We start from the raw sequence: 26,838 nt of genomic DNA, 5'->3' as shown, positions 1-26,838 counted from the left end.
TTGGAGTGTACAAAACTATCTTTAATCTGATTTTGATCGTTTAATTCGTATGGCAGCAATAAGTTTTATTGATCCTATCTTAAAGTTTTTTTTCGAAAATTATATCGTTGCCTTTAATAATTATCCACAGCAAATTTCTTAAAAATGTCTTGTCAAATAAAAAAGTTTTCCATACAAAGGCTTGAATCTGATCGTTCAGTTTGTATGTCACAGTTATATGCTATAGTTGTCCGATGTTAACAATTTCTTCGGAGATTGTTGCGATTCTTTAAGTTATCATTTACGCCAAATTTCATGAAGCTCCCATGGGAAATAAAAAAATGTTCCATGCATGGACTTGAGTTTGATCGTTTAATTCGTATGACAGCTATAAACAATAGTTTTCAGATTTTAACAATTTATTAGATAGCTTTGAAAATAATCTTTGCCAAATTTTGTGACGATACCACGTCAAATAAAAAACTTTCCAATACGAGAACTGAAATTTGATCGGCCAATATTGGCGATTCTAACAAATGAGTAGCTGTTTGAGCCGTTTGTAAAATTTGCGTGTATAGTTATGCTTCTGGGTGAGCAGTTGCAGTTTTAGGATCATACCCAACTTCTTCTCTTTCGTCCTCGCCACGTACCCTGGAAACGTGAGTACCCTTGTATAAGATGCGGTAGCCAACCTGGGGTCACAGCTAAAAGAAAGGAAGCTTCAGCGGAACCACTACAAAATATTCCCGTTAAGAGACCGCTGAAGTCTAATTACAGCTCTGATAGTATTCCACGTAGTACCCGCCGGGGGAGGCATAGAAAGAGAAAGACCTCCACTCCGTTGCAAAGACCAGATGGAAAAGGAGGTGGCTCCACTTGAAACCTAGCGTTCGGACTTTATAATAATACGAGGTATGAGTTTTAGTCATAACAAATTACGCTATCGTCATCTTAAGCAGTCAAATTGGTCTATATGTAAAAATATAATTGAAACGTTCAACAGTACTCACCATTACTACTGATCTCCAAGCAAAGCTACACAGAGGTATTGATGTATCTCGCCTGAAATATAAAAAAGAAACAGAGGAATATTAATTTTCTAATTTTTTAGCGAAATATATAAAAAAAAATAAATATTTAGGTAATTCTGCCCTAAGGCGAGTCCCAGAGCGCGAATCTAAAATAATAGCGCAACTATGAAGTTGCAGCAAGTTCAATCATAATAATTAATTTAAAATAATTAAATTAAAATAATTATTCAAAGTTTTTAATAAATTAATCTTATATTATAATACATATATATGTACATACACGCAAAAATTTCGTTTTGCTTGCCTTTCATGTCAACTCTGCCGTTTGAGGCCCGAAAGGAAACGCAAAATCGCTGCCGCTGCTAATTAAGACGCACTAAATTATTTTAAACTAAATTTTCGCACTTCATTTTTGTTGCTACAACATTGTTGACCTGTCAGTATAGTTCATTACAAATCAACAAGTTGACCCACAACTAAAAATTGTCAACCTAACGGACCACAAAACAAGCACGGCCGCTGTCGTTGGCATTGTTTATGTGTTAATTGATATAAATTAAATGTTAAATGTGACATACGAAAGGTATCAAGTTATATATTAACACGAGTAAATATTTGTCTGTATGTAAACACGAGCATTTGTATGGGAAAATGCGCACATTTATCTGTACAAATAAACTCATTAATTACTTAATAAACAGTTGTCAATTTTCATTAAATATTGATAAGCCGAAAGCGACAACAAAGCGCACAAATGCTATTAACCCGCAAAATCCAAACACATTTGACATTTAACACAGGTTAAATGTCACTCAGGTTGTCACGCACCGTTACAGAAAAACAAAACAAAAAAACAGAAAATAAGAAAAAACGTTAACTGCGATTGCAACGCAGCCATAATACCCTTCGCAAATACAAGAAGTTGATTTAGAACGGTCAGTTTGTATGGCAGTTATATGCTATAGTAGTTCGATCTGAACGATTTTGTCGCTGATTATACCGTTAACCCGGAAAGGAATTGACGCCAAATTTGGTGAAGATATCTCGTTAAATAAAAAAGTTAAAAAAGTTAGTTAACCGAATTGAATAATTTCTGCTGAGATTGTAGAGTTGTGTTGGGTTATAATCTGTGCCAAATTTCGAGAACATATCTCGTAAAATAAAATAGCTTTCCATATAAAGACTTAATTTTGAACGCCCAGTTTGTATGACAGCTATATGCTATAGTTAACCGATCTGAAAAATCTCTTCGGAGATTGTAGAGTTTTCTTAAGTAATAATCTGTGCAAAATTTCATGAAGATATCTCGTCAAATAATAAGGCTTTCCATGCAAGAACTTAATTTTGAGTGCTCAGTTTGTATGGCAGCTATATGCTATAGTTAACCGATCTGAAAAATTTCTATGGATATTATAGAGTTGTCTTAAGTAATAACTTGTGCAAAATTTCGTGAAGATATCTCGTCAAATAATAAGGCTTTCCATACAAGAACTTAATTTTGAGTGTTCAGTTTGTATGACAGCTATATGCTATAGTGGTCCGATAACGGTGATTTCAAGAAATGTGCAGCTGATTGGCGAGAAAAGAACGTGGCCAAAGTTTCGATCGTTGTCTCGCGTATATACAGACAGACGGACATGTTTAAATTGCCTCAACTCATCGCGATGCGTATTTCTTTTAAAAATTTATAAAGTCTTCAACGCTACAAACTTTGTGGCAAACTTAATATATCTTGTGCAGGGTATAAAAACAAAATTAAACGGCTGCAGTAGCGGCTAAAAACAAAAAGTGAGTAATCTCGGTAATCTCAATGAAGCGAAGCGCATTATGTTATAGTTCATATCCAGTTAATAATGTAATATTTGCGCGACATGTATTTGTGATACGCTTTTCGCTTTTCTACTTTGACATTAATGAAATTCATTTCACTTTTCGCGTTGCGTTCCCTTGTTGTTGCATATTTGCATGCCTATGGTATTTAAGTTTGAATTTAATGCATTGTATGCGGCTGTTTGTGTGTGTGTGTGTATCGAAATTAGCTGTGCTTCAAACAATACATATTTACTCAATTAACATTTTTATAACTAAAATTTATAAAAGACTAAATAGAAATACTATAACTGCACAAATTTCTTTATCCGGATCAATTATGATCAGTTGGTATATATTTAGTGTGTTTGTATATGCATGAATGTACGTATATACATTAGTCAAATTACAGCTTTTCGCATAAAGTATCAGATTTTACTAATTACTGCAAATATTTATATATTGATTTAACTAACAGCAATGCGTCTGTTTAGTTGTGCCACAGCAGTCAATAACAATGTTTGCTTGTATGCGTGGAAGCGTAGGCGCTCGATTTTATGCAATAATCATATTATTTAATGAAATATTGTACGTTTTATTGGTAATTAAAATATTTGGAAACATTATTTGTAACGCAGTTCCAACGCCAGGCAGTTTTAATGGCGGCCAACCTGGCGTATACGCAACAAATTTAATATTCATGAAATACAATACGAAAGTTGGAGCACGTTGAGTCAGGAAACGTATTTTAAACCAACGCATGATAATGCATTAGAATGTGAGTGCAAAATGTGTCAAAATTATTGAAATCAAAAATTTTATTTCAAAATAATTTATTTAGCATTTTTATTGCAAAACAAACAAATTAAAAAAAAAACGCTAGATGCTCATCAATGCGATTTGTTAATTTATTTCCGCCATAGGTTGTCAGTTATATGTATATAATACAAGAGCTTTTATGTGAATACATGTATATGCAATATACATACATATGTTAGCTTGTTGATTGTCGAGTGCAAAAATATTGCATCAAAGATGGTTGATTAGATACATGATTAATTGCCGTTTTGCCAAATATTTCAATAATACTTAATTTTTAGTGTCATCGCTTGTAGTTTTGCTACATAACAGGTTTTGAAATATCTCATCAAATAAAAAAATCAAAATGTGCATGATTTTGATCGTTCATTTTGTATGGCAGATATATGCTATTGCAGTCCGATCTCAACAATTTCTTTGGATATAATACCGTTAATTTGGACAATAACACAAGCGAAGTTTCATGACGATATCTTCTCAAATATAGAAGATATCCATACAAGAACTTAAGTTCAATCTTTCAATTTACACGACAGCTATATGCTATATTCGTCCGATTTAAAAAATTTCTTTGGAGATTATAAAGTTGGCTTAAAGAATAAGTCACGCCAAGTTTTATGAAGATATCTCATGAAATAAAAAAGTTTTCTATACAAGTCCTTGAGTTCGATAGGACAGTCTGTATGGCAGTTATAAGCTATAGTGATCCGATCTGAACAATTCTTTCGGAGATTATAGCATAGTCTGGGTTAATAAGTAATGTCAAGTTTCATGAAGATATCTCATCAAATAAAAAATTTTCCCATACAAGGCCTTGATTTCGATAGAACAGTTTGTATGACAGCTATAAGCTATAGTGATCCGATCTGAACAATTTCTTCTGAAATTATAGCATTGTCTTTGGTAATAACACATGTCAAGTTTCATGAAAATATCTCATCAAATAAAAAACTTTCCCATACAAGGTCTTGAGTTCGATAGGACAGTTTGTATGACAGCTATATCATATATTGGTCCAACATCGGCGCTTCCGACACATGAGCAGCTGCTTGAGGAGTAAAGGACGTGTTTAACATTTCAGAACGATATCTTGAAAAGTTAGAAAGCAGTTCGCGTAGCACACACGGGAAACCAAACAGACAGAAGGACATGGCTTAAACTACTCTGCACGCCATGCTTTGCTTTTCCTTTACAGCCTATGGTTTAGTAAATTAATTATAGAAAATTGCACTATTTTCAGTTTTTTTTTAGTTTTCAGAAGTCCACCAGTCATAAAATGCAACGCTGGTGGTATGAGGTTAAATCTAAATATGTACTTTGAAAATTGTAATCAACTCAGTATGTTCAATTTTATATGATGCAAGAACTAATTTTGTGCGGTCGGGGAAAAGTAAGCTGCCTACAAAAACGGCTGCTAATAAAAAAAATATAAAATTTACCTATTTTTTTTATTTCCTGTTTTTTTCTGCAACACTCAGCACTTTTAATTTGTTACTGATGCGCTTTTGTTGTATTGTTTATTTTTTGTAACCATATAATTTACTAACATTTATTCATACAATTTTTTATTTGTGTTTTTATTTATTTTTTTTCTTGCTATTTCTTATTTATTATTTTTATTTTTTTTGGTAATTTTTTGCCTTCAATTATTAAATTTGCAGCGCTATTTGTCTGGCAAATATTCCATGCACTTGCTGTTAATGTTGTTGTCTTGTGGTCAGCGGCGTTCGCTTGTGATTGAGCATTTAATTTGCTGCCATACTGATTACCCATCACGCCTTCAATTATATGTTGTTGTTGTCGTTTTTTCATATATTCAGCTGCAAGTAATGTCAGCGGAAATGCTCGCGAACATTTAAACCGCAGGCGCAGAGATTTTTAATTGATTTTTGTCTTTTTTCCCCACCACGAATTGCCAATATTTTTTTCTCGTTTAATTTTTGTTAAAACTGCTCATCTGTTGACTATAAATTGTTTTAATTAAATTGTGTTGGTTTTTATTGCACGCGGGTGTAAACAAGTTTTACTGAAATTAAATTGTGATTTGATGTTTGCACATGCCCTTGTAAAGCAGAGGATTTTTCATTAACAAATAATAGCTAAATAAGCATTTGTTTATTAAAATGTGCAGCTTTTGTTGACTGAAGGAAAAATTGCCACGAAGACTTTATGTGGAATTTATTTATCAGGACGTTTTAATAAAAATCTAAAAGTTTAAAAAAGAAGAAAAATCGTTAAATTTGCCTGCACCGAAGCAGTAACGTCCTTCACAGGTGCATTTTTTATAGCATGAAAGGCTATACAAAAGACTTTTATTTTAATTTTTATCAGTCAGTTTGTATGGCAGCTATAAGCTATATTTGTTCGATCTCAACAATTTGGATATTGTAAAGATACCTTGGAAAACTGTCTGTGCTAAATTTCCTTAAGATACGTTCTCAAATAAAAAAGTTGTCCATACAAGGACTTGAGTTCGATCGGTCAATTTGTATGGCAGCTATATATTATAGTAATCCGATCTTAAAAATTTCTTCAGATATTGTAGCTTTGCCTTAGAGAGTATTTCATGTTAAATTTCGTGAAGATACGTTCTCAAATAAAAAAGTTTTCCATACAAGGACTTGATTTTGATCGGTCAGTTTGTATAGCAGCTATAAGCTATAATTGTCCGATTTGAACAATTGATTTGGATATTATATAGATACCTTAGAAATTGATCTGTGCCAAATTTCGTGAATATATCTCATCAAACAAAACAGTTTTCCATATAAGGACTTGAGTTGGATCGACTCAGTTCATCACGCTGATCATTTGTAGACATATAGTATATAGTTTTTAGGGTGTCCAACGTTGCCTTTTGGGTATTACAAAACTGTACCTTGTATAGAATATCAAAAGATTAGATCTTTAAAATTTTAAAGCGCTCGCAAACCGTCAACCGACACAGCGTTCCAAAAAGCATGCAGGCAACGCACACACCGTTATTATCTTCCTTTTCCTCCAGCAATGCGCTCAAGAAAGCTCTAGTGTATGCAATTAAAAATTATTTAACAGCTGTGCTAATAGACAATAATGACAGCAACAAGAAAACAAATAACAAACAACAAAGTCAGCAGCAGTTAAAACTATAACGGCATCAAAACAAGTAATAAAATGAGCAAGAGCATAATTTAAGTGGGGTTTGCTGTTGTAATTTTTTGCAGCAAAAGAGCACAGGGCGACCCAAACAGGTGCATATGAGCTAATGAATGCGTGTTTGTATGTATGTACATGTGTGTATTGGTGAGTGAGCTGTGAAAAATTAAGAGCACAAAATAATGAACAAAGCACGGAGCAGTTGAGCTGAAGCAAGCAGCTGTGTTGGACGTGAGTAGACGCACAGATTCTCTCACACATACACACACAAAAACGAGCAAATTATTTAACGACACCGAGCAAACGCAACGGAAGATCGTTAAATATAGAAATAAGGATATGGCACACATACTCAGCTTTGCTTATGAGCGCACAGCAAACATACACATATAAATATGTAAGCAAATAAATGGACAAATGAAAGGTGGGCATGTTGTGCGCCGGTCTTCGGATGTAAACAAGTGGAGACCAGTAGAGCGCAGCTGCTGTTTATTTAAACTTCACTTAACGCACACACACACACAAGTAGAGTTACGGAAGTTAAAACTAGTGTGGACTTAAAAAAAAATCCAACAATACTCAAGTCTAGAGAGAGTTAACTAATATCTAAACATTTTTTTAATCGTACCACGGCGAAGTGGTCGCATTAGGTTGGCTTTTTACTGTTCAATGAAATATTTGAAATCTTCAACTTCAATCGGATGAAAATCGAGAAACTCAACCTATGCCTTATCTAACAACTCAGCGGATTTGGTAAAAAAAAAATTATTTTTTCCACTCCAGCTGCCCCATGTCTCTTAAGTTGGGAGCTATGGAATACATTCCGTCCCATTTAAGACTTACCGATCGAAACGGGGTTAGATCTAGAAATAACAGCCCTTGGCCGGATAAAATCCCTAGAACCGGCTATTGTGGGAATTGATATTCCGTCATATCTCACAGTGGAACCATCAACACCATCACCGACTCCCTTTCAGAGAATGACGTACTTGGAGTCAAACCACCACCTATTGCACACGAAGAGCTCGAGTTGCCGCGTGAAACGAGAAACTTCGTTCTGGATACTGTAGCAGGTTAAACTCCTACTTATCCAGAATAGATACCGACATATCTAATATATGTACTGCATGCAATAAGCCTACGCATGATACTGGCCACCTCTTTGCATACCCCACAAACCCCACTTCTCTGACACCCCTCTTCCTTTGGTCCGACCCGTCGACGACAACTTAGCTAATCTTTATTACCCTAACGGAGATTAGGTGCGACACACTGACACTTTCCAACCGTGGGGTTATATAGCGAGCAACTTGCTCCTAGACAAACGCCGGTTTATAGCCGCACCTACTTGTGAATAGATGCTCGATTAACTCAGAGTGGTCTCATCAAGGCTCCCTCTCTCTTAGCCATGACCCTGATGTCTACACGGGTTGGTTACCGCCTCTCAAACAAAGTTGTTCACGTTGCCCGGGGTGTTCGGCGCGGACGGGAAAAAAAGATTGAGTAGCTCATCTGTGGCTGGATATGCAGAGTGACCGTATCATTTAGACCCTTTGCGAGTGAAAACCAATGCAAGGCATGCAGCCTTCATTTTTCATCATTCTTGATAAATCGTTTACTACTTCAATCGCTTTACCTGCAGTCTAGACTAGATACTCCATAATTTTGAGCCTAGAGCTTAATATTTACCGCTAGATACTTCAGTTGTCGCTGTGAAAAAATGTCCCACTCCGCTATGCTGATTGACATTCTTTCTTCTACTTTCCTGGTGCTTATTAGCAAGACATCTGCCCTGTGCTTAGCTAGTTCTAAACTCATAGAAAAGAACCATTGACGCAGACCATTTATTTACTCATTGTTTAGGGAGGTCATCTGAAAAAATGTTTAGCCCCTACTACCACTATAATGTGCGATTAATTGTACGTCTTCTGATTGGTATCTCCTCGGCACTCCATCAAACATCAGGTTAGAAGAAGGGGGCCTAAAACCGATATTTGTGATACTCCATTCGAAATGGAGTAGCTGTTGGTGCTTATGAGCAAGACTTCTATTTTGTTCTATCTTGTTCTAATAGAGTAGAACCATTGAGGCAGACCGTTTATACACTCATTATATTTTTTCCGAAGGCCACCTGAGAGGTGTTTTGGAGATGTTTATAGCCACTGCTGTCACTATAAAGTCATTCGGGTATGCGATTAATGGCACGTATTTTGGTAAGTATCTCCGTACCACCCCATCATACGACAGGTTCTATAGCAAGGGGCTTAAAACCGAGCCTTATGGGACTCTACTCGAAATGGAGTAGCTTTTGGTGCCTTCATCAGGGTCGAATATTAGTGATCTGTTTTTTAAATAGCTCTTAATAATGTTTACAACATATATTGAGAAGCGCGTATTTCGTACAGAGTCTTGCTCGCCACTGTGTACTCGTAAGTATATCTGAACGCATGAATATTTTTATGAAAGAGTTACATGGTGTAAACGTTCGCTGCTCGTTGCTTGGACGCAACATCTGCAACTACTTGACATCGCCACGATAATGGCCAGAAGATGAAAAAACAACATCTACAACAACAGCAAATTAACAAAACATTAACAATAAAGAGAAAGCGCCAAATATGCCATAACCGAAGGTCCTGCACTACGAAAAGGTTGACATGCAAATAACGGTACATACGAGAACCGACACATACATAAGCAAGCGAATGCAATAACAATATGAGTACAACTATGCCGACACATACACCTATATAAGTACATATGTTTGTGACAAGTCGTGTGTGATGAAGCGGCCCGAGGTTAGATGCGCCGCACTGAGGCTGGCGGTGTGCGACGCCACATTGGGTTGCATGAAAAGCAGCCAACTTCATTACATGCTTGGTTTATTCAAAACAGTCAACGTAAATTACATTACAGCACCGCACACACACACACACCCAGACATACACACACACTTATGGCGATGTACACCACAAAATACATTAGCGGCTACATATTAAAACAATAACAACTACAACAACAACAACTATGCGCTACACAATCATATTGTTGAGCAGATGAAAAAGTGTTATTACAACAGCAACAACAAGGGCTAAACGTATAAAGCAGCAATACTAACAGCAACAACAACAATAAAAAATAACAGGCGACAGTGAACGCCTGAAACACACAAGGAATACAATGGCGAATCGCTGTTAGCTGTTAGCGCGACCAAAGCATGAAATAAGCATAAAATAAGTACAAGAATGGGACATGTTGAGCGAAAACAAGCGTCCTGCCCCGTCATTCATGGCTAACAAGCCTTTGGTTGCCCGGAAAGGCGAACACCCGCACAAACGACAAATCGGCATGCCGCGCTTGTTAACACATACATAAGTGTGTGTGTGGGTGTGTATGTGTGAGCCTATGAAATTTGTGAATTCGAGTGTAATACATAAGCACATTTTATGCTCTGCATCCTTTTGCATGGACAGACTTTTCATACAGCTGTTAAAGTCGTGTGACAAATGAACGGACAAGCGCTTACATGCAAACATATACACGTGTGTATACGGGTTTGTGGGCGCATATTTGGCTGCTGGCATGACTTATGGTGCGCTGTTGCAGATGAATGGGCGAAACCACATAAATACACACATAGAAGACATATGTGTATACATAAAAAATAAAATAAAAAAAATTTATAGTAAAAAAATAAATAAGCTAAGTTCGTGTATAACGGAAACCCGGGAAAGTCAGCTCAAAACACGAAAATTTGTAATTAAGATAGTTTCCTTCAAGAGTGATACACTGATTATAGCGACCCTCCAAATTTACGATACCATTTTTGTAGTACGATTTGCGTTTTGCTTCAAAATAGGCTTCAGTTTCGGCGATCACCTCTTCATTCGAAGAAAATTTCTTCCCAGCGAACATTCTTTTGAGATCTGAGAACAGGATATAGCTGGCCTCCTGTGACAGTTCTGGAGCACACGGATGGATGCGGAAGCACTTCGAAGCACAATTCCTGGATCGTTTTCACGGACTTTTGAGACGGCGCATTGGCTTTGTGAAACAGCACTTTCTTTTCATCAAATGCGGCCGTTTTTCGGCGATTTTGTTCATTAAAACCTCTGCCGTACTTTGAATCCAGCACCCGGTTGCAATGCAACTCCACATTCAACTGGCAAAGTGTTAATTCTTCACGCATTTAACCATAACCACAACGATACTCCCCGAGGGTCCAGTCTGCATGAGTAGGTTGGAGTGAACTCCAAGGCTTCCGGCTCTCCATTGTACCAGAATTAAGTCTCCGGTCGGACTTCGTAGCCGAAGCTACTAACAGTTGAGCTTCCATACTGCTCTGGATTAGTGAACAGGGGTTGGACCCCATATACACATTACCCGACCCTAACTGTGCGGCATTCCGACTAGTGGAGATCACACCATCTAAACGTCCATCGGTCCATCTAATCTCTATACTACACAGATCGCTAATGTCCGAGTACATCGGGCATTCTGCAGTTATATGCACCCAGTCCTCGACCCGCGCCACACAAAAACACCTCGGCAACAATATCTGGTCGCTAATGTCCGAGTAGATCAGACATTCTGCAGTTACATATACCCAGTTCTCTATTCGCGCTCCACAAAAACACCTCGGAGATGACAATATCTGATGAGTCGACGTTACGAGTTTTCGATGGAAAAGTTCTGCGGAAGATTTTTTTCTTAGCGCGTTGACAAGAGCGAATACCGCAGTCGATGTATCGTTCCATCTAGCTACACGAGATATAGGACGACATTGACATAGTTCAGCGAATTAGGAGACAACGTCTACGCTGGCTAGATCATCTCGTCCGAATGGATGAAAACACTCCAGCTCTGAGAGTATTCAACGCAGTACCCGCCGGAGGAAGCAGAGGAAGATGAAGACCTACATTCCGTTGGAAAGACCAGGTGGATAAGAAACTGATTACACTTGATATCTCCAATTGGCGCCAAGAAACGAAGAGGAAGAACGACTAGGGCGCAGTTGGAAACTCGGCTAAAACCGCGTAAGCGGTGACTACGCTAATGAAGAAGTTCCGCACTAAACCGAGTTCGTTGTATATCGTACAAAAACACTAAATAAGTGCAAACTTTGTCTCTACTGCAGGCAGTCGCCACAAACGCTCACAACCTGAGCATAATCTCTTGCTCTCCATCAAACAAGCGGCAACATCTCCATTTACTATTTGTTATCGGTGGCCGTGAAGTTAATTTGTTAATTTATTTTTGTTTTTCCAGATTAAGTATGTCGTCGTGTGGGTTATTAAGCCAACGAATGACCCTTTTCTTATAACGCAGTCCCTCCAAAAAACAACAAACCCCTTAAGTGCTTATATGTATAATATATGTGTTTATACAAAGCAAGCAGGAGAGTGAAACAATAACAACAAACAACAAGTCACAATGAGACAAATGAACAACACCAAATTAACGAGGATAATATAACTGTACATTTATTTACATATGTACTTTTACAACTTTGGATGTATATATGTATATGAAGGTATTTGTTTTCCTAAGTTTAGTTTATTTCTGAAGCCGCCTTAAACAGAGGCATTTTCTCTTACACAATTTCGTTCCCAATGAGCAAACATTTTTGGATGCCTGCTTCTGCACTGTGAGTTCATCGTCCAAGATTCTAGCAGAAAATTATGTTACAGCATTCATTACTGGATAATATTCGACTAAATAGACCATGTCCATCACGCAGTGAAGAAAATATAGCAGCCGTAGCTGAGAACGTGGAGAGTCGATTCGACGCCGTTTGCAGCTCGGGCTGACGTATAGAACGACTTGGCGCATTTAACGTTTTGAATTGAAAGCGTACAAAATAGAGTTTGCGTAAGAACTGAAGGCGCTCGGCCTTTCCAAGCGACATCGCTAAGCTCTACGGGCTCTTGAAAACTTCCAAGAAGACCCAACGTTTTCGAGCCAAATTTTGTTCAGCGATTAGGTCCATTTCTGATTCAATGGCTTTGTAAACAAGCCAAATTGCCGCATTTGGATCAAAGAGGAACCTGAAGAGATTCAAGAGCTGCCATTTCATGCAGAAAAAAGAACAGCTTGGTGTTGTTTGTGGGCCGGTAAAACGTAACCGTCAATTGCGGCCGTTATCGCGCCATCATAACCGACTATTCGATGCCTGAAATTAAAGCTCGTGACATCGGCGACATTTGGCTTCAACAAGACGGCGCCACTTCCTACACAACAAGTGTGTCAATATATTTATGGAAAGAACACTTCGTTGAGCACATAATTTCACGTTTTGTTCTGGTCGGTTGGCCACCATGATCACGTGATATCACATCGTTAGACTTTTTTCTGTGGGTATATGTAAAGTCTAAAGTCTATGCGGACGATCCCGCTTCGATTCAGGCTGTGGAGCAAAATATCACGCGTGTCATTCTCAAGTTACCAGTTGAAACGCTTCAACGAGTCATCGAAAATAGGACTCAACGGAAGGAGCATCTGACGCGGCTACAGCCAAGATTTGAAAGAGATAATCTTTAAAAAATAAATGCCAAAAAATGTTCTTTCGAATGATACTTGTTTTAAACATTCCCCATTAAAGTTGAAGTTTCTGTGTTTTTTTTTTTAAGTAGGTAACCTCGAATTGGATTACTCTTTAAAACAAGCTGATATTTTTTCATTTGTAAAGCATTGTTTCCACCCTGTGATGAGCCTGAGTCTGCATGTCTATATGGAAGTGCACACGGAAGAACAACAATAAAGACCTACCAGTCATTTCGTATACAGACGCGTGCAAAACATTTGTATTTTGCATAAGGAATATAAATTTTTAGACGCATTGAAACCTTATGCATTTGCCTTGATGAGTTCAATACCTCAACCGCGCCCCTGAGCTAGCAAATGCGTGCTGGCGTTAAAGTCGCCTAAGCGCAGTTTCTAAAAAATTATTTTAAAGTTTATTAATTCACATGTATTTCGCTTTTTGACACATCTCAGCCGGCGCTGATTTAATGTTGTAAACAAACCTAGAATGTGAGACGTTCAATTGAATTTGGGACATTAATTATGCTTAAATTGAAGATACGCTAAAACGATAATTACCTCCCGAGCATACAAAATGCGGCTGTGGTGGAGGTAGAAATAAGTCAAAAGACAAGCAGGAGCGAGAAAGGGAGAGAGAGCGAGAAAGAGAGCGCGTTCAGCGCAAAAAATATATGAGCCGACTTCGTTTGCGGCGGCGGTGCGATGTTTGTGTGCACAATAGCATTATGACTGTGGGAGCAGCATACATAATTAATTTGAAAATACGTCACGTAAATGGCATTAAACGCAGTAGCGAACGTCGCTGGTGATAAATACAGTGTGGCCGTAGACCAAAGCCAACATGTCAGTCGTTAATGCATGATATGATAACCCCAAAACTACTGACCGCTCACAGCGTTGCCCCCGTCAACGTTTATGCTCGTCATAATTCGACCATACTGATTTAATATTTAACAGATATTTCACTGAAATATACTATAAAAGCTAAGGTAATTTAGTGCACAGCAACAGACACTGAAGTAGCAACGCAGTCGCAACTTAGAACCCAGCCACAGGAAGCAGGCTCAACACAAGCACACTTTACTTGAAAACCAAACTTTGAAATGTTTAAGCCAATTGCCGGTTTGCTATTACTGGTCGCACTTTGCGCCGCCGAGGCACCGACGCGTTTCCGCACAGCGGCACGCCGTCCAGCCGGCGCCCGTGTGCGCTTCCTTGCACGCCAGGTGGCCGCACCGGCACCAGCACCCGCGCCAACGGGTTATCCTGCTGCAGGTGTGACGCCAGAAATTCCCTTCGACTTGCCCTCATCAACTGTCAAGCCGGATGTGACCTACTTGCCGCCAGATAATACTTACGGTCCACCGTCACCACCACAACCGGACGCCACCTATGGCCCACCATTGCCACACAGCACCTACGGGCCACCGACTGAAGCGCCTGTCACGCCAGATGCTGTATACGGTCCACCGGACAACAGCTACTTGCCACCCGAAGAAAGTGTCACCGCACGCGATGTGGACTTAGCGGTGGATGTGGCTGAAGAGGCAGAGGAGGCAGCGGAAGAAGAAGCTACTGTTGAAGAGCAGCAGCCCAGTGAACCAGAACCGGAAGTTAGCGTTGAGCCAGCGGTAGAAGTAGAGGCGCCTGCTGAAGATGAGGGTGAGGAACTTTTCGTTGCAGTCGCTGAGGATGGCTCCGTCATTGCGGTGAGCAACTCGTTTGATGCGCAGGCCGAGGCGGCAGCGCAACAGCCAGCACGTTTGGTCTTCCAACGTTTCCCACAAGGCAGACGCCGAGCACCGGCTAGCGTGCCTGTGCCTGCGCGTTTGATTAAGGCGCGTCGTGTGGCGCCAGCTAAGTTGCAGCTGTTGCAGCGTGTGCAACCGCAACCAAAGCCGCAGCCGCAAGGCTTCTCCTTCGCCTCGCAATACACCGCCTGGTAGTTAATTAAGGTATTTAAGTTTAGACCCATCCACCTGGCATGCGCTAGGCTGCAGTGTTAGTTCAATTTAGCGTAGTATTGCGGCAAGCAGTTTTAAATACAATAAAGAAAAAAATCACAAGAATTTAAAGTACTTTGTTATTGTAATATTCAAAAGAGCACTTTCGAAACAGAAAAGATTTTTCAGAGTCGTTAGATTTCTAAGTAGTCCAGCAAACCATCCGTCGGTAAGAAATGGAGCCAAGCTCTAGTGGGTCTAAGTAATTCGCTGGAAATGTCTTTCGCTCTTAGCTTTCAAATTTACATGTGAGCATGCCTGAGTACGGGTAAGTGTAAGCGTCGCTCTGACTTAGCTTCAACCGAGAATTTTTCCGCATGCGAGCTCTTCCACATTTCTACTCGCACACATAGACATACTTTCAAGTGCTTGCTTGTTTTGCATAAGAACACAGTAATTTTTAATGGCTACGAGTGACTTCGAGAAGCAATATCGTCTCAGTTGGCTCGTAGAAAGGAAGAAGACGCTACTTGGAACACATTACAATAACATTTTAGTAGAAATGTGGAAATGTGGAAATAATGGAAGACATGTGAATGCGAAAGGCCATGAACGCCACTGGTCACAAGGTACTTTAGGTGCGTGTGTGTGTGTGTGTGAGTAGGTGAACTAATGTGCTTTTAAAGCGTTTACTGCGTTTGCTGATAGAAAATCCTGAAGAAATGAAAGGAAAATTTACATGATTGCTCCAAGATTGGCTTGTGATACCATTAGCTTGATAGTCCGAACTACACGTTGTCGTCCCGACGCCGCATTAACGGTATGTGCCACATGGAATGACAGAACGGGAAGAACAAACCACATTAGCAAAAGTAACTGTTGAATTAATTTGCATAAAAAGCAAAGCAAAACGAACGGTACACGATCTCCTTACACACACCTAAAAGGTGATCCATTTCGAGGTTATCTACTTTTTCTTTAAAGAAAAGCAAAGAAACTTCAAATTTAATGGGGAATGTTTATAAGCATTCGAAAGAAGATTTTTAGGCATTTATTTTTTGGAGATTATCTCTTTCAAATGTTGGCCGCGGCTACGTCTTAGATGATCCATGGCTCGTAGAGTCCAATTTTCGACGACTCGTTCGAGCATTTCAACTGGTAACTGGCGAATGACTCGCCTGAGGTTTTGCTCCAAGGTCTAAATCGAACGGGATTGTCCGCATATACCTTAGACCTTACATATCCGCACAGAAAAAAGTGTAACGGTGTGATATCACACGATCTTGATGACCAATTGACTGGCCTAAAACGTGAAATTATCTGCTCAACGAAGTGTTCTCTAAATAATTCCATTGATTGATGCGATATGTGGGAACTGGCGCCGACTTGATGAAATCAAATGTCGCCGTGAGCGAAGCGATGTTGCTTTGGTAGGGCGAGCAGCTTCAGTTCTTGATGATGATCTTCGTGTACAATCTCAGCGCGTGATCGGTCCGAAAAAGGTTATTGAAAATAATATCTCTTCTTGCATCACCCTTTCCATACATATTTAGAGGCCTATAAAGAAAATTAAAAAAAAACGTGTGGCTTTATGTGTGCGTGGTGGCGCCGAAATGGCTTATAATGTCCAACGCATGTTTGGCCAAACAATATGCAACATCTGTGGCACAATTTATTTTATTCTTAATTACAATTTTGCAGGCTTCGCCCACATGTTGCTATGCTTCCGCGTCCAACCTCTCCTCAACGGCGCTGTAGGACCCTGATACTTGTTTCTATAAACCGTATGATGGTTAAGTGGTCAAAGAGCACGAACCCAATCTACCAAAGGGGCACATACACGCACGCAGCGCGCACATGCCGCGTTACCCACGAAGACTGGCGTTCGCTGCCTGGTCATTTTCGGCCAAGATGAAAGACATAAAAGTCGCACGTGTTGAAGTGTGTAAAACCGACATTAAATACGTGACCAACTTAGCAAAGATTTTGCCATTTCACTTAACGTACCACCATAATAACAGCAACAACATGCGACAGCTGGACAGCTGGACAGCCTGTAGGCCGTTGCCAAAATGAATGACCAAAATAACAAACATAAATGTATGCACCACCTTGCATATACATATATATGTATGTATGTATGTGTTCACACATGCATATTTTTATTGCTCCCGAACTCGGTACAGCATAATCGGTCAAACGGTCAACGGTTGTATTCAATTAGCAGTAAAATTGCTGAGTAAAAGTGAAATGGCGCAAATGAACAAACTGTCGTATCGAAGCTGACTGCGTTAATGTGCGTGTATGGAGATCAGAAACCAAATTTTTATAAGAATGTTGATAGTTAACAGGTGTGTGGTAAAACAAACGGCTATGAAAGGATCTTGGGTGGCATATATGAGCTGTAGACTGTGGACTTACAAGAAGTGAGCAGACTTCAACTCGGAATAGAAACCACTTACCCGAAAAATCTAAAAAAAAGCAACTTGGTTTAATGTTTAAGCCAAGCTGAAGAACGGCCAATGAGTCTCTACTATTTATCGGTCTTTCAAAATACAACGGCTGTTTTTTTTTTACGTGTGATTTTTAATGATGCAATACGACACTCTTTTAGAACCCCCAGATCTGATATAAAGACTGATGCCCAGAGCATACTGAAATTATGGAGGGAAACTTCTCCAGCCTGCTCAATCGATGACGATGGAGCAGACGTTGCATTGTCCGACCATGAAGAAGTTCGAATAGCAATTACCCGTCTGAAGAACAACAAAGCGGCGGCGACCGATGGAATGCCGGTCGAGCTATTAAAATACGGCGGCGAAGAACTGATAAGGAGCATGCATCAGCATTCATTGCTAAATATGATTGGACGAAAGCATATTCGATGATTGGAAATTAAGCGTGCTCTACCCAGTCCACAAAAAGAGAGACCCCACAATCTGCGCCAACTACCGTGAGATAATCTCCTAAACATCGCATATAAGGTTCTATCGACCGTATTGTGTGAAAGATTAAAGCCCATCGTCAAAAAACTGATTCTGATTGGACCTTATCAGTGTGATTTTAGACCTGGAAAGTCTGCAATCGACCAGAATTTCACCATGCGCTAATTTTGGAAAAGACTCTTGAAAAGAAGATCGACACACACCACCTCTTCGATTTTAAAGCCGCCTTCGACAGCATGAATAGGAACTGTCTCTATGCCGCTATAACTGAACTTGGTATACCCGTAAAGCTAATACAGTTGTATAAGCTGACGTTGAGCAACACCAAAAGCTCCGTCAGGATCGAGAAGAACGAAGAAACACCTTATACGAGTCTGGTTGTGAACGAGTACAAGACGAAATATCTCCAGTTCAGAAACAAACAATCGTCGCACTCGCGACTTTGCTCCCACATCACTGATATGACTGCCAACTTAGAATTCGTAGGTATTTTCATTTATCTTGGAACCAGCGTTAACACCAACAACAACGTCAGTCCTATTTCGGACTGAATAGGCAATTGAGAAGTAAAGTCCTCTCTTGACGAACAAACACCAAACTCTACAAGGCACTCAGAATCATGGACGATGACAACATCAGATCAGTCGGCGTTACCTTAGCTTTGCAGATAAAGGTTCTGTGTGGTCTTTTGCGCAGTGGCAACAGCAAATACCGTAGTCGATAGAACGATGAGCTGTACGAGATATACGACGACATTGACATAATTCAGCGAATTAAAAGACAGCGACTATGCTGGCTGGGTCATGTCGTCCGAATAGATTAAATACTCCAGCTGTAAGAGTATTCGAAGCAGTACCCGCCGAGGGAAGCAGAGTAAGAGGAAGACCTCCACTCCGTTAGAAAGACCAGGTGGAGATGGGCCTGGCTACACTTGGAAAAAGAAGACCGACTGGTGTGCTGTTTTAAACTCGGCTATAACCAAGTAAGTGGTGTCTACGCGAAGAAAGAAGAAGAAGAAGATATTATCTCTATAATAAAGCGCTACCGAAAACTTCGAACATTTTCTTAATTAAAGTGCTCAGTTCCCGGCCTGCTTGCCATTTTCCAATCAATCCGAAAAGTGTATTTAACTTTCAAAGAAATAGCATAACAGCTACTCAGGCTTCTTCTTCTTTTCCTCAAAGTGCAGAAATACGTAAGATATACAACCGGTGCACACTGGCAGCACGGCAGCAACAAGTCTGTGTAGTTGCCTCTATGAGTGTTTCAGAAAGTAGCACCTCGCTTAGCTAACGGTAGACTTTTTTGCTTTATTTTTCCATGTTAGCCATATGCTTTGCAGTGTCTTACGTCTTTATTTGCTTAGGGAATCCGCTCAAATTGTTTGTGTCGAAACCATTACATTAGCCGCAACTCCATTGAGCTTGCAACATAACTCAACAAATTCAATGCAAACAATCAAAGAACATTTGCGCCAACCCTCCGCCATGCTACCACCACTTGGCTGCAATTTTTCGTTACATGCACGTTGTTGCAACAACAGCAACCAGAAAAGGAACAAGGTAAACGGAAAAAAACGCAAAAACAACGCTCCCAAAAGCTGAAGAATAATGGACTACAAAACAGCAAATAAATTCAATATTAGCCAACAACATCATCGTCTACTTGGCCAGCTAAGCAAACTGACAGCGCTGAGCGCTGCAGCCCACCGTTGTTGGCGGCGTCGGTGTCGACGATGTTAGACACAGGCTAGCAACACTTGCGCGCCAACACTATGTTTGTGTTGGTCCTTTCAGCACCGCAGTGTAGAAGGATATGCAAAAAATATCGCAACAAGCGCGGCATAACATGTTACAATGACAAGAACAACAACAAACACTATTTGTGGAATAACTACAACCAAACACTATTGTAATACAACATGCATTACAAACAACACGCGCAGACAGACAAGCAGACAGCGATATGCAGAGAGGTAGATAAGGCGTGTGTCAGGATATTCAAGTATACGCCCAAACAAGCACGTCACTACTAATGGTATGGAACCACAAATATACACACTTATATTTACACATCCAACAGGAAAGACAGCAGACAAGGCTGCGTTGCGGGTCAGCGCTTACGCTAAGTGGATTCGCATAAAATATTATCAACAAACATGTGGGTATGACCAAAGTATTTTATCTGAACAGATGGACCGAGCGTCTCAAGAACCCAAGTTGTTCACGTGTCTTTTAACTAAACAGCCATACCGAAAGACTCAAGAACCCAAGTTGTCTGAACGAATGTACCGGGAGTCTCAAGAAACTAAGTTGTGCATGTGTCTTTCAACTAAACAGCCATGCTGAGAGACTTAAGAGCCAAGTTTTCAAGTTAATGTATATCTTTTAACTGAACATCCGCACCGGGAGTCTCAATAACGTAAGTTTTCATATGTTTTTTAACTAAAGAACCGTACCGAGAGTACTGTACCGCTAGTCTCAAGAACGTACGTTGTCCATTTGTCTTTTAACTGCACAGCCATACCGAGAGGCTCAAGAGCCCAAGTTGTTCATACTTGTATGTATTTTAACTAAACAGTCGTACGAAGAGTGTCAAGAACCCAAAATGTTCATGTAACTTTTAACTGAACAGCCGTACGAAGAGTGTCAGGAACTCACCGAGAACTACCGAGACCCTCAAAAACTCAAGTTGTTCACGTGTTCTTCGAGAGTCCCAAGGAACCAAGATATTCACATATCCAAGCTTTTCCACGAACCCTAGTTGTTTATCAGTCTTATAGTCGCTACGAGTCAACGTTTTCTTGGTCTCGCATTACATGGTGGTCATGGATGGCTGTTTGAAGGCAGCTCGAAATCCAAAATTCAATTTCATTAAAACCCGAATTTTTTCTCGAAGATTTCCGATAGTCACAAAAAATTTGTGGAGAAAGAATACTTGAAAACTTCGGTCTTCATTTTCACACAATGACCCAAGTAGAGGTACTTTTTTCAATAGTCTTTGTTGATAGATAGATGGACTTAAATATGGACCATATCAAAAGTAGCCGCGGCCAACATTTGAAAGAGATTATCAAACAGAAATGCCAAAGAATGTTCTTTCCAACGATAGCAAACATTCCTCATTAAATTTGAAGCTTCTATGTTTTTTATTTAAAAAAGTAAGGAACCCCGAAATGGATCATCCTGTATATTTATGGTACATTAAACCCAGGAAAATTAACTGAAGGTTAGAAAAGCCAATCAATTTTCTATTCAAAATGCCTGGCAGAAAGAATTTGAAAACTGTTTTAATCGTTTACTTTCCCCGAATAGTTAAGCAATTCAAAGCCCAAAATAAAAACCTCTGTAAATTGCCGGTATAAAGCAGAAAACCTCTGAAGTGTATTTGGATTCTATCACTGCCTGTGCTTTTTTAATCCAAGGGCCTAACATCTACAAAATGAAAAAAAGCCACGATAATTGCTTGTCCTTAACCAATATCGCCAATTGACATATGCTGGTCACCAACAACCAGACACTAAAACTAATAAATATAATACATAAACACATAGCCGTAATAACAGTACATAATAATATAAGCATTACGCAATTTATATAATTTACAAAAACATTCTTGATTTCTTAATACTCTTTTTTATAGTTTTCAAACACGTTCTGTTCTGCGCCACAAAGCAGAAGCTACAAGCCGCAGTGGACGTGGTGAGTTGGAAATGTTATTTAACACTACAATCACGTCCAGCAGTGACGCCAAATTTGTCATATGGCTTAAGCGCTCGTTGTCGATCGGACGCGATGGACTCATTGGAAATTTTGGGTTTTTGATGAATTTTATTACAAATACATACACATACCTTCGCATGAGCACACGAAAGAAACATACATGCGTATATAAAATTGAAGAAATGCGAGACAACAACAAAAGTAACGTGGAGGTCAAACGCGAAGTCAAAATGCGTTCATAACTACCGTTTTGCCGACGCATTGGTTACAAGTAATGAAACACAACCGAAGCGTAGACTTCGACAAATCGTATTTAATAGACACAGTGACCCCTCAACAATATCAGTTTACTTCTAACGGTCTTGGACAACACGATTGTTTACGTAAAGTCGCGGGCTTGCATAAAGGAATTAAAGAACAACAATGTCGAAAATATTTTACACACTGGCCGCCGTTGGCTTATTGGCCACACTTAGTTGCGCTGAACCGCCACGTTCTCGTTTGCGTTTTCCCGGACCAGTTAATAATCGGCCACTGCCATTTTTAGCACGACAAGAAGCAGTACTATCAGTGCCAGTAGACGCAGCTCCTTATCCACCAGCAGGTTTGAAACCAGAACCCGCCTTTGAATTACCAGAGCCAACTTATGGTCCTCCAGAACTAACATATGGGCCACCTGAGGAAACACCAGACCAAATATACGGACCACCAGACCAAACATACGGACCACCCGACCAAACATATGGACCACCCGACCAAACATACGGACCACCTGACGAAACCTATGGACCACCTGCTGAAGAGCCTCTAGCTGAGCCTGCACCATCTTATGGACCCCCACCAGCTATCCCCGCACCAACGTACGGTCCACCCGGTACACCAGCTGATGAGTATGGACCCCCACCACCAGCCGTAGCTGATGTACCACAAACTGCCTCGATCATTGATCCTCGTGCTGTCTTCCCACAAACTGTCTTCACGCTGCCACGTGTTGAACGTTTAGTGGCTTTCCGTCCAAGAGGTCGTCCAGCCCCAGCTAAGCTACGCCGTCCGGCACTACGTCCAAAGCCGGCAAAATTAACTCGTCCTCGACCACAACATCTAACACAAGCCCAAATACAGCCAGCTAAATTAATTTTACACATTCGTCACTAAATAATGCAAAATCCCGGTTCTGATTTCCAAAGCAGAGTTGGTGTATTTTTGTTATTGTTGATATATGTATGTATATGTTAGTTCATAAATAAGCTTTCGTTGTATTCTAAGGTACTGTTAATTCGTTGTACATGCTCTAAAAATATGTATGTAAATTTTATTAAAAGTTATGAAATGTCTAAACGAAATCAAGTCCCGTGTTTTAAGCTCGTTATCAATTTTCAAAGCCTTTCTGCAGGGATATATCAAAGCGACTTAGTTTCGATTTTAACTTTTTTATATTCGCTCTGAATTGCATTCCGTACGGAAGTTAGGTTATATTACTTTCAGATCCCTTTTCAACAAAATAGGTTAAATTAACAGAGAAGAAAAACAAATATAAGGTACAAACATTTGCTGCTTTGCTAATACATATGTACATATGTATATAGTATTATCCTGCTACCCAAGTTAATTACCAAACATCGCCATCAAAAATTTCTGTTAAATTTGCTGAGTTTCTTAGCAAAATTCTTGTGTACGTGTTATTGTACATTCCTCCTTACGCAAAAGCCATTGAGACGCACATGGTGTATATGTTAGTTTATGTGTAAGTCCTTTGAATTTGAATTCCTCAGTAATACTTACATTTGAGGTCAGCACTGCATCCTTTTCCATGAAGAGAATAATCTGTTGAGAAACTGTGCACAAATACCACTATTTTATCATTTTACACTGTAACACTGTAGTAGACTCAAACAATATTTTATACACAAACATACACTACATTTTAATATCACTTTAATTTCTTCACTAAATTTATAAATTATAACGCACTTTACGAAAAACGTCGATATTTTCCATTTTAGCAAACTGTCAAAATAACGGAAGTGTAAAGTGGAAGAAGAGTCATAAATATAAGGGCGGTATACACGCAGCGTAAATGATACTTAAAATTTCCCAACAAATAATTTGTAAAAATATGTAAAAAAAAGATATATTTAAACCGAATACTCATTTAAAAATATTAGAAATACTTTATAATTATTAAAATTTCTTATGTACAGTTTTTTGCACTATCTTTGTTAGCAAAATACTTTTTTAGTACACATTATAACGCAATTTTATTTATGACATGTGGCAACACTTAATGTCTCGCTACTCCAACTTCGGGCTGTCAGTCACGTACACAACATTTGTAAACAAATGAAAATCATCAGAATTGCGTATTTACAGTCAAACGTTAAAAACAAAGAAATTAAAATAATATGGATATAAATCATCGACTAATAGAAGCCGTACGACAGTGTCCTTTGCTTTACAAAAACAATGCCTCATTATCGGATCGTAGATGTGGTTGGCAACAAATCGCCCAACAAATGAAAATGCAAGGTATGTACGTCCATATTGCTATAGATTCGGTTGCAAAAATTATACGATATCTATAATTTTATAGAGGCACTTTTGAAGACTCGTTGGCACTTTTTGCGAGAGCATTACAAACGCAATGCTATCGCAGATAATCCTCTGGAGTCTAATCAATTTCCATACAAAAAAGAGATGGACTTTCTATTACCATATTTGCGTCCACCACCCAGGGAAGAAGAGCAAAATGAAGCAGTATTTATGCCAGAAGGCGTAATAAAGCCAGAATTCGTTATTACCGAAAAAGATTTGGAGAACGACAGCGGCAATGAGGAATATGTATTTTTGGAAGTAGAGACGCTCGGCCCTGAATACGAAACAACTAATGTAGTAACGCAACAAATAAGTGCAAACGAACTTAAAAAAGAGCTGCAACAAGAGCTTGAACAACAGCATGAGGAATATGAAGGCGAGGAACTCACACATATTGAAATGGAAGTACATGTGAAGGAGGAAGAAGTAAACAATAAACCGACCTACAATGTCCAACAAGTTGAGCAAGACCCCATAAAAGAAGACGCAGAAGCTACTTGCAATAGGAATGGTGCCAAGGAGGACGAAGCCGTGCGCAATCAAATACAAGAGGCTTCCGAGGAAAAACGAGAGAACAAAGTAGAAGTACGGGAGGGCGATAGCAGCAGCGACAACTTAACAAACAACAGCGATCGCAGCGAAGATGCTATTTTTGGTGAATTGGTATCGGCAATGTTAAAGAAAATGCCAGCAGAAAAGAAACGTACCGTTAAGCGTGACATTATGAATTTGTTGCTCACATAAATTTATGAAAGTGCACACGAATCGCGAAAGATGACTATATAAATGTTTATGAATTTTAATTTTAAGTTATTTAAACAACTAACTAAAACTATATTGCTATAATAAGGTGAAAACAGACTTCTAGATTTAATGTATTTACTACAATTCATAATCTATAATCTCAAAAGATTTTTGTATGTGTACCATATCCAATTATTAGCCGTTTTCGTACACAAATTTTTAATAAATTTATGTAGATAATCCTAACCTATATTCTAAAGTTTAATTTGAAGTTATATTAAATTCTTCATTTAACGGTAATTATCCGCCAAAATTGCTTGACATTTCAACTTCAACAAATTATTTTTGTAGAGTTCGGGTTAGTTTGGCATGTCTATTATTTTTTGTGAACAATAATTTTAAAGGTGTGTTTCAAAAAACATTAATTCTGATTATAATTTGATTTCCAAGCAATAATACGGTCCAAATATGTCTGTATAGCAAATTATCTATTATCACGCTTGGAAATAAAATATATATTTTATAAGGATTAACACAATTTGCCACTCATCGTTCATATGTATGTACATAAACCGATCTAATTAGCCTTTCGCAGCACACGATGCACATTTAATTTGCAACAGTGCCGTTTACGTCCGAAAACGTATATAAACGGTTTCGCACAGTTTTCGAAAACCCCAAGGGCTGTGGCATGCGTCACACCCACACGCAACGACTCCGTCAATTGCTCATGCCATGAAATTTCCATATTTTCGACCACCATTACGGCGCTCAAGTTTTGTCCCATCAATTTGATCTGCTTTACAGCATCCTCGCTGCGTGCCAGCACAATAACAAAAGCAAAGCGCGTGAAATTTAACCAATCGAACAACACATGAAGACACACCTGCTTGGCCAAATCGATTATCATTAGCTTGCAGTTGAAGGTAATCATATCCTGTATGATAGCCTGTTTGAGCTTGCTGTTGAAATCTTGTCGCGCCACATCGGTAAGCTTGTAGGGCGTTAAGTATTCGGGCCATTGCATATACCATGGGTACTGGCGATTGATGAAACTATGCGCCAGCTTGCGCCGCGTATCGAACGAGTTGTTAAACGCCGCAATTTGTTGTTCCAAAGCCACAGGGATATTTAGTTTCTTGTAGCTGTACAATGTGTCCTTCTCGTCCTGCGATTGGTTGGAAAGTTCGTCTGCCTTGATGCCAATTGGTTTCTTGAGTCTTTCTAATTCAGTGACATTGTCCTCGGTCGACTCACATAGCAAAAGCTTGCCTTTGCCTTCGTCGAAGCAGCAACGAATCACTGTTGGTGGTTGATAATTTTTGAAACCCCGTTCCGCGAGGTAGCCATGCAGCCAGATATTTCCGAACTGTGTGTCTGGATAATAGTAAGAGCACCTGTGCTTTATATGCGTATCGCAAACATTGTCGGATAGTATTAACGGCCATAGGCCATCGAAGAATGATTTGCGCAAAGTCAAGTGCGACATTCTAGCTTCGGTGCGCTTAAAAATAACCGTAATTTACACAGATCGTAGTGAAGAAATGTTTAAAATGATTTTCTAGTGAAAAAGAAA

At 39.3% G+C, this 26,838-nt stretch overlaps 4 protein-coding genes and 1 long non-coding RNA gene across 9 annotated transcripts in view; 3 read left to right on the top strand and 2 right to left on the bottom strand.

The window, feature by feature from the left end:
- The window catches only part of LOC120779028, a 256,412-nt gene that overhangs the window by 94,234 nt on the left and 135,340 nt on the right, over positions 1–26,838 (bottom strand). For all 5 annotated transcript variants that reach the window (XR_005705597.1, XR_005705596.1, XR_005705592.1 and 2 more), the window contains exon 3: positions 990–1,041. This is a non-coding gene — a long non-coding RNA (uncharacterized LOC120779028). The remainder of the gene's footprint in view (positions 1–989; positions 1,042–26,838) is intronic.
- Positions 14,420–15,262, top strand: LOC120779015 (pollen-specific leucine-rich repeat extensin-like protein 4). The gene has a single exon (XM_040111135.1). The coding sequence runs from the start codon at positions 14,420–14,422 to the stop codon at positions 15,260–15,262; it is 843 nt and encodes a 280-aa protein (XP_039967069.1).
- On the top strand, positions 21,965–23,166 carry LOC120779021 (extensin-like). The gene has a single exon (XM_040111140.1). The coding sequence runs from the start codon at positions 22,350–22,352 to the stop codon at positions 23,079–23,081; it is 732 nt and encodes a 243-aa protein (XP_039967074.1). The 5' UTR covers positions 21,965–22,349; the 3' UTR covers positions 23,082–23,166.
- LOC120779014 lies at positions 24,285–25,455 on the top strand. Its single transcript, XM_040111134.1, has 2 exons — positions 24,285–24,452; positions 24,517–25,455. Exons 1-2 carry the CDS (start codon positions 24,329–24,331, stop codon positions 25,260–25,262), a joined length of 870 nt encoding a protein of 289 aa, XP_039967068.1. The 5' UTR covers positions 24,285–24,328; the 3' UTR covers positions 25,263–25,455.
- On the bottom strand, positions 25,503–26,811 carry LOC120779013. Its single transcript, XM_040111133.1, has one exon. It carries the CDS (start codon positions 26,749–26,751, stop codon positions 25,840–25,842), a length of 912 nt encoding a protein of 303 aa, XP_039967067.1. The 5' UTR covers positions 26,752–26,811; the 3' UTR covers positions 25,503–25,839.

Source organism: Bactrocera tryoni, chromosome 5, assembly GCF_016617805.1.
Source record: "Bactrocera tryoni isolate S06 chromosome 5, CSIRO_BtryS06_freeze2, whole genome shotgun sequence".
Lineage (NCBI taxonomy): Eukaryota > Metazoa > Arthropoda > Insecta > Diptera > Tephritidae > Bactrocera > Bactrocera tryoni.
The sequence above is the reverse complement of the archived record's forward strand: the minus strand, read 5'-3'. Positions and strand labels throughout refer to the sequence as shown.

Excerpts from the sequence above, each read along its gene's own strand:
- LOC120779014 (XM_040111134.1), top strand. The coding sequence starts at position 24,329 with ATGGATATAAATCATCGACTAATAGAAGCCGTACGACAGTGTCCTTTG. Across the intron at positions 24,453-24,516 it reads CCAACAAATGAAAATGCAAG|AGGCACTTTTGAAGACTCGT; the intron begins GTATGTACGTCC and ends ATAATTTTATAG.
- LOC120779021 (XM_040111140.1), top strand. The coding sequence starts at position 22,350 with ATGTCGAAAATATTTTACACACTGGCCGCCGTTGGCTTATTGGCCACA.
- LOC120779013 (XM_040111133.1), bottom strand. The coding sequence starts at position 26,751 with ATGTCGCACTTGACTTTGCGCAAATCATTCTTCGATGGCCTATGGCCG.
- LOC120779015 (XM_040111135.1), top strand. The coding sequence starts at position 14,420 with ATGTTTAAGCCAATTGCCGGTTTGCTATTACTGGTCGCACTTTGCGCC.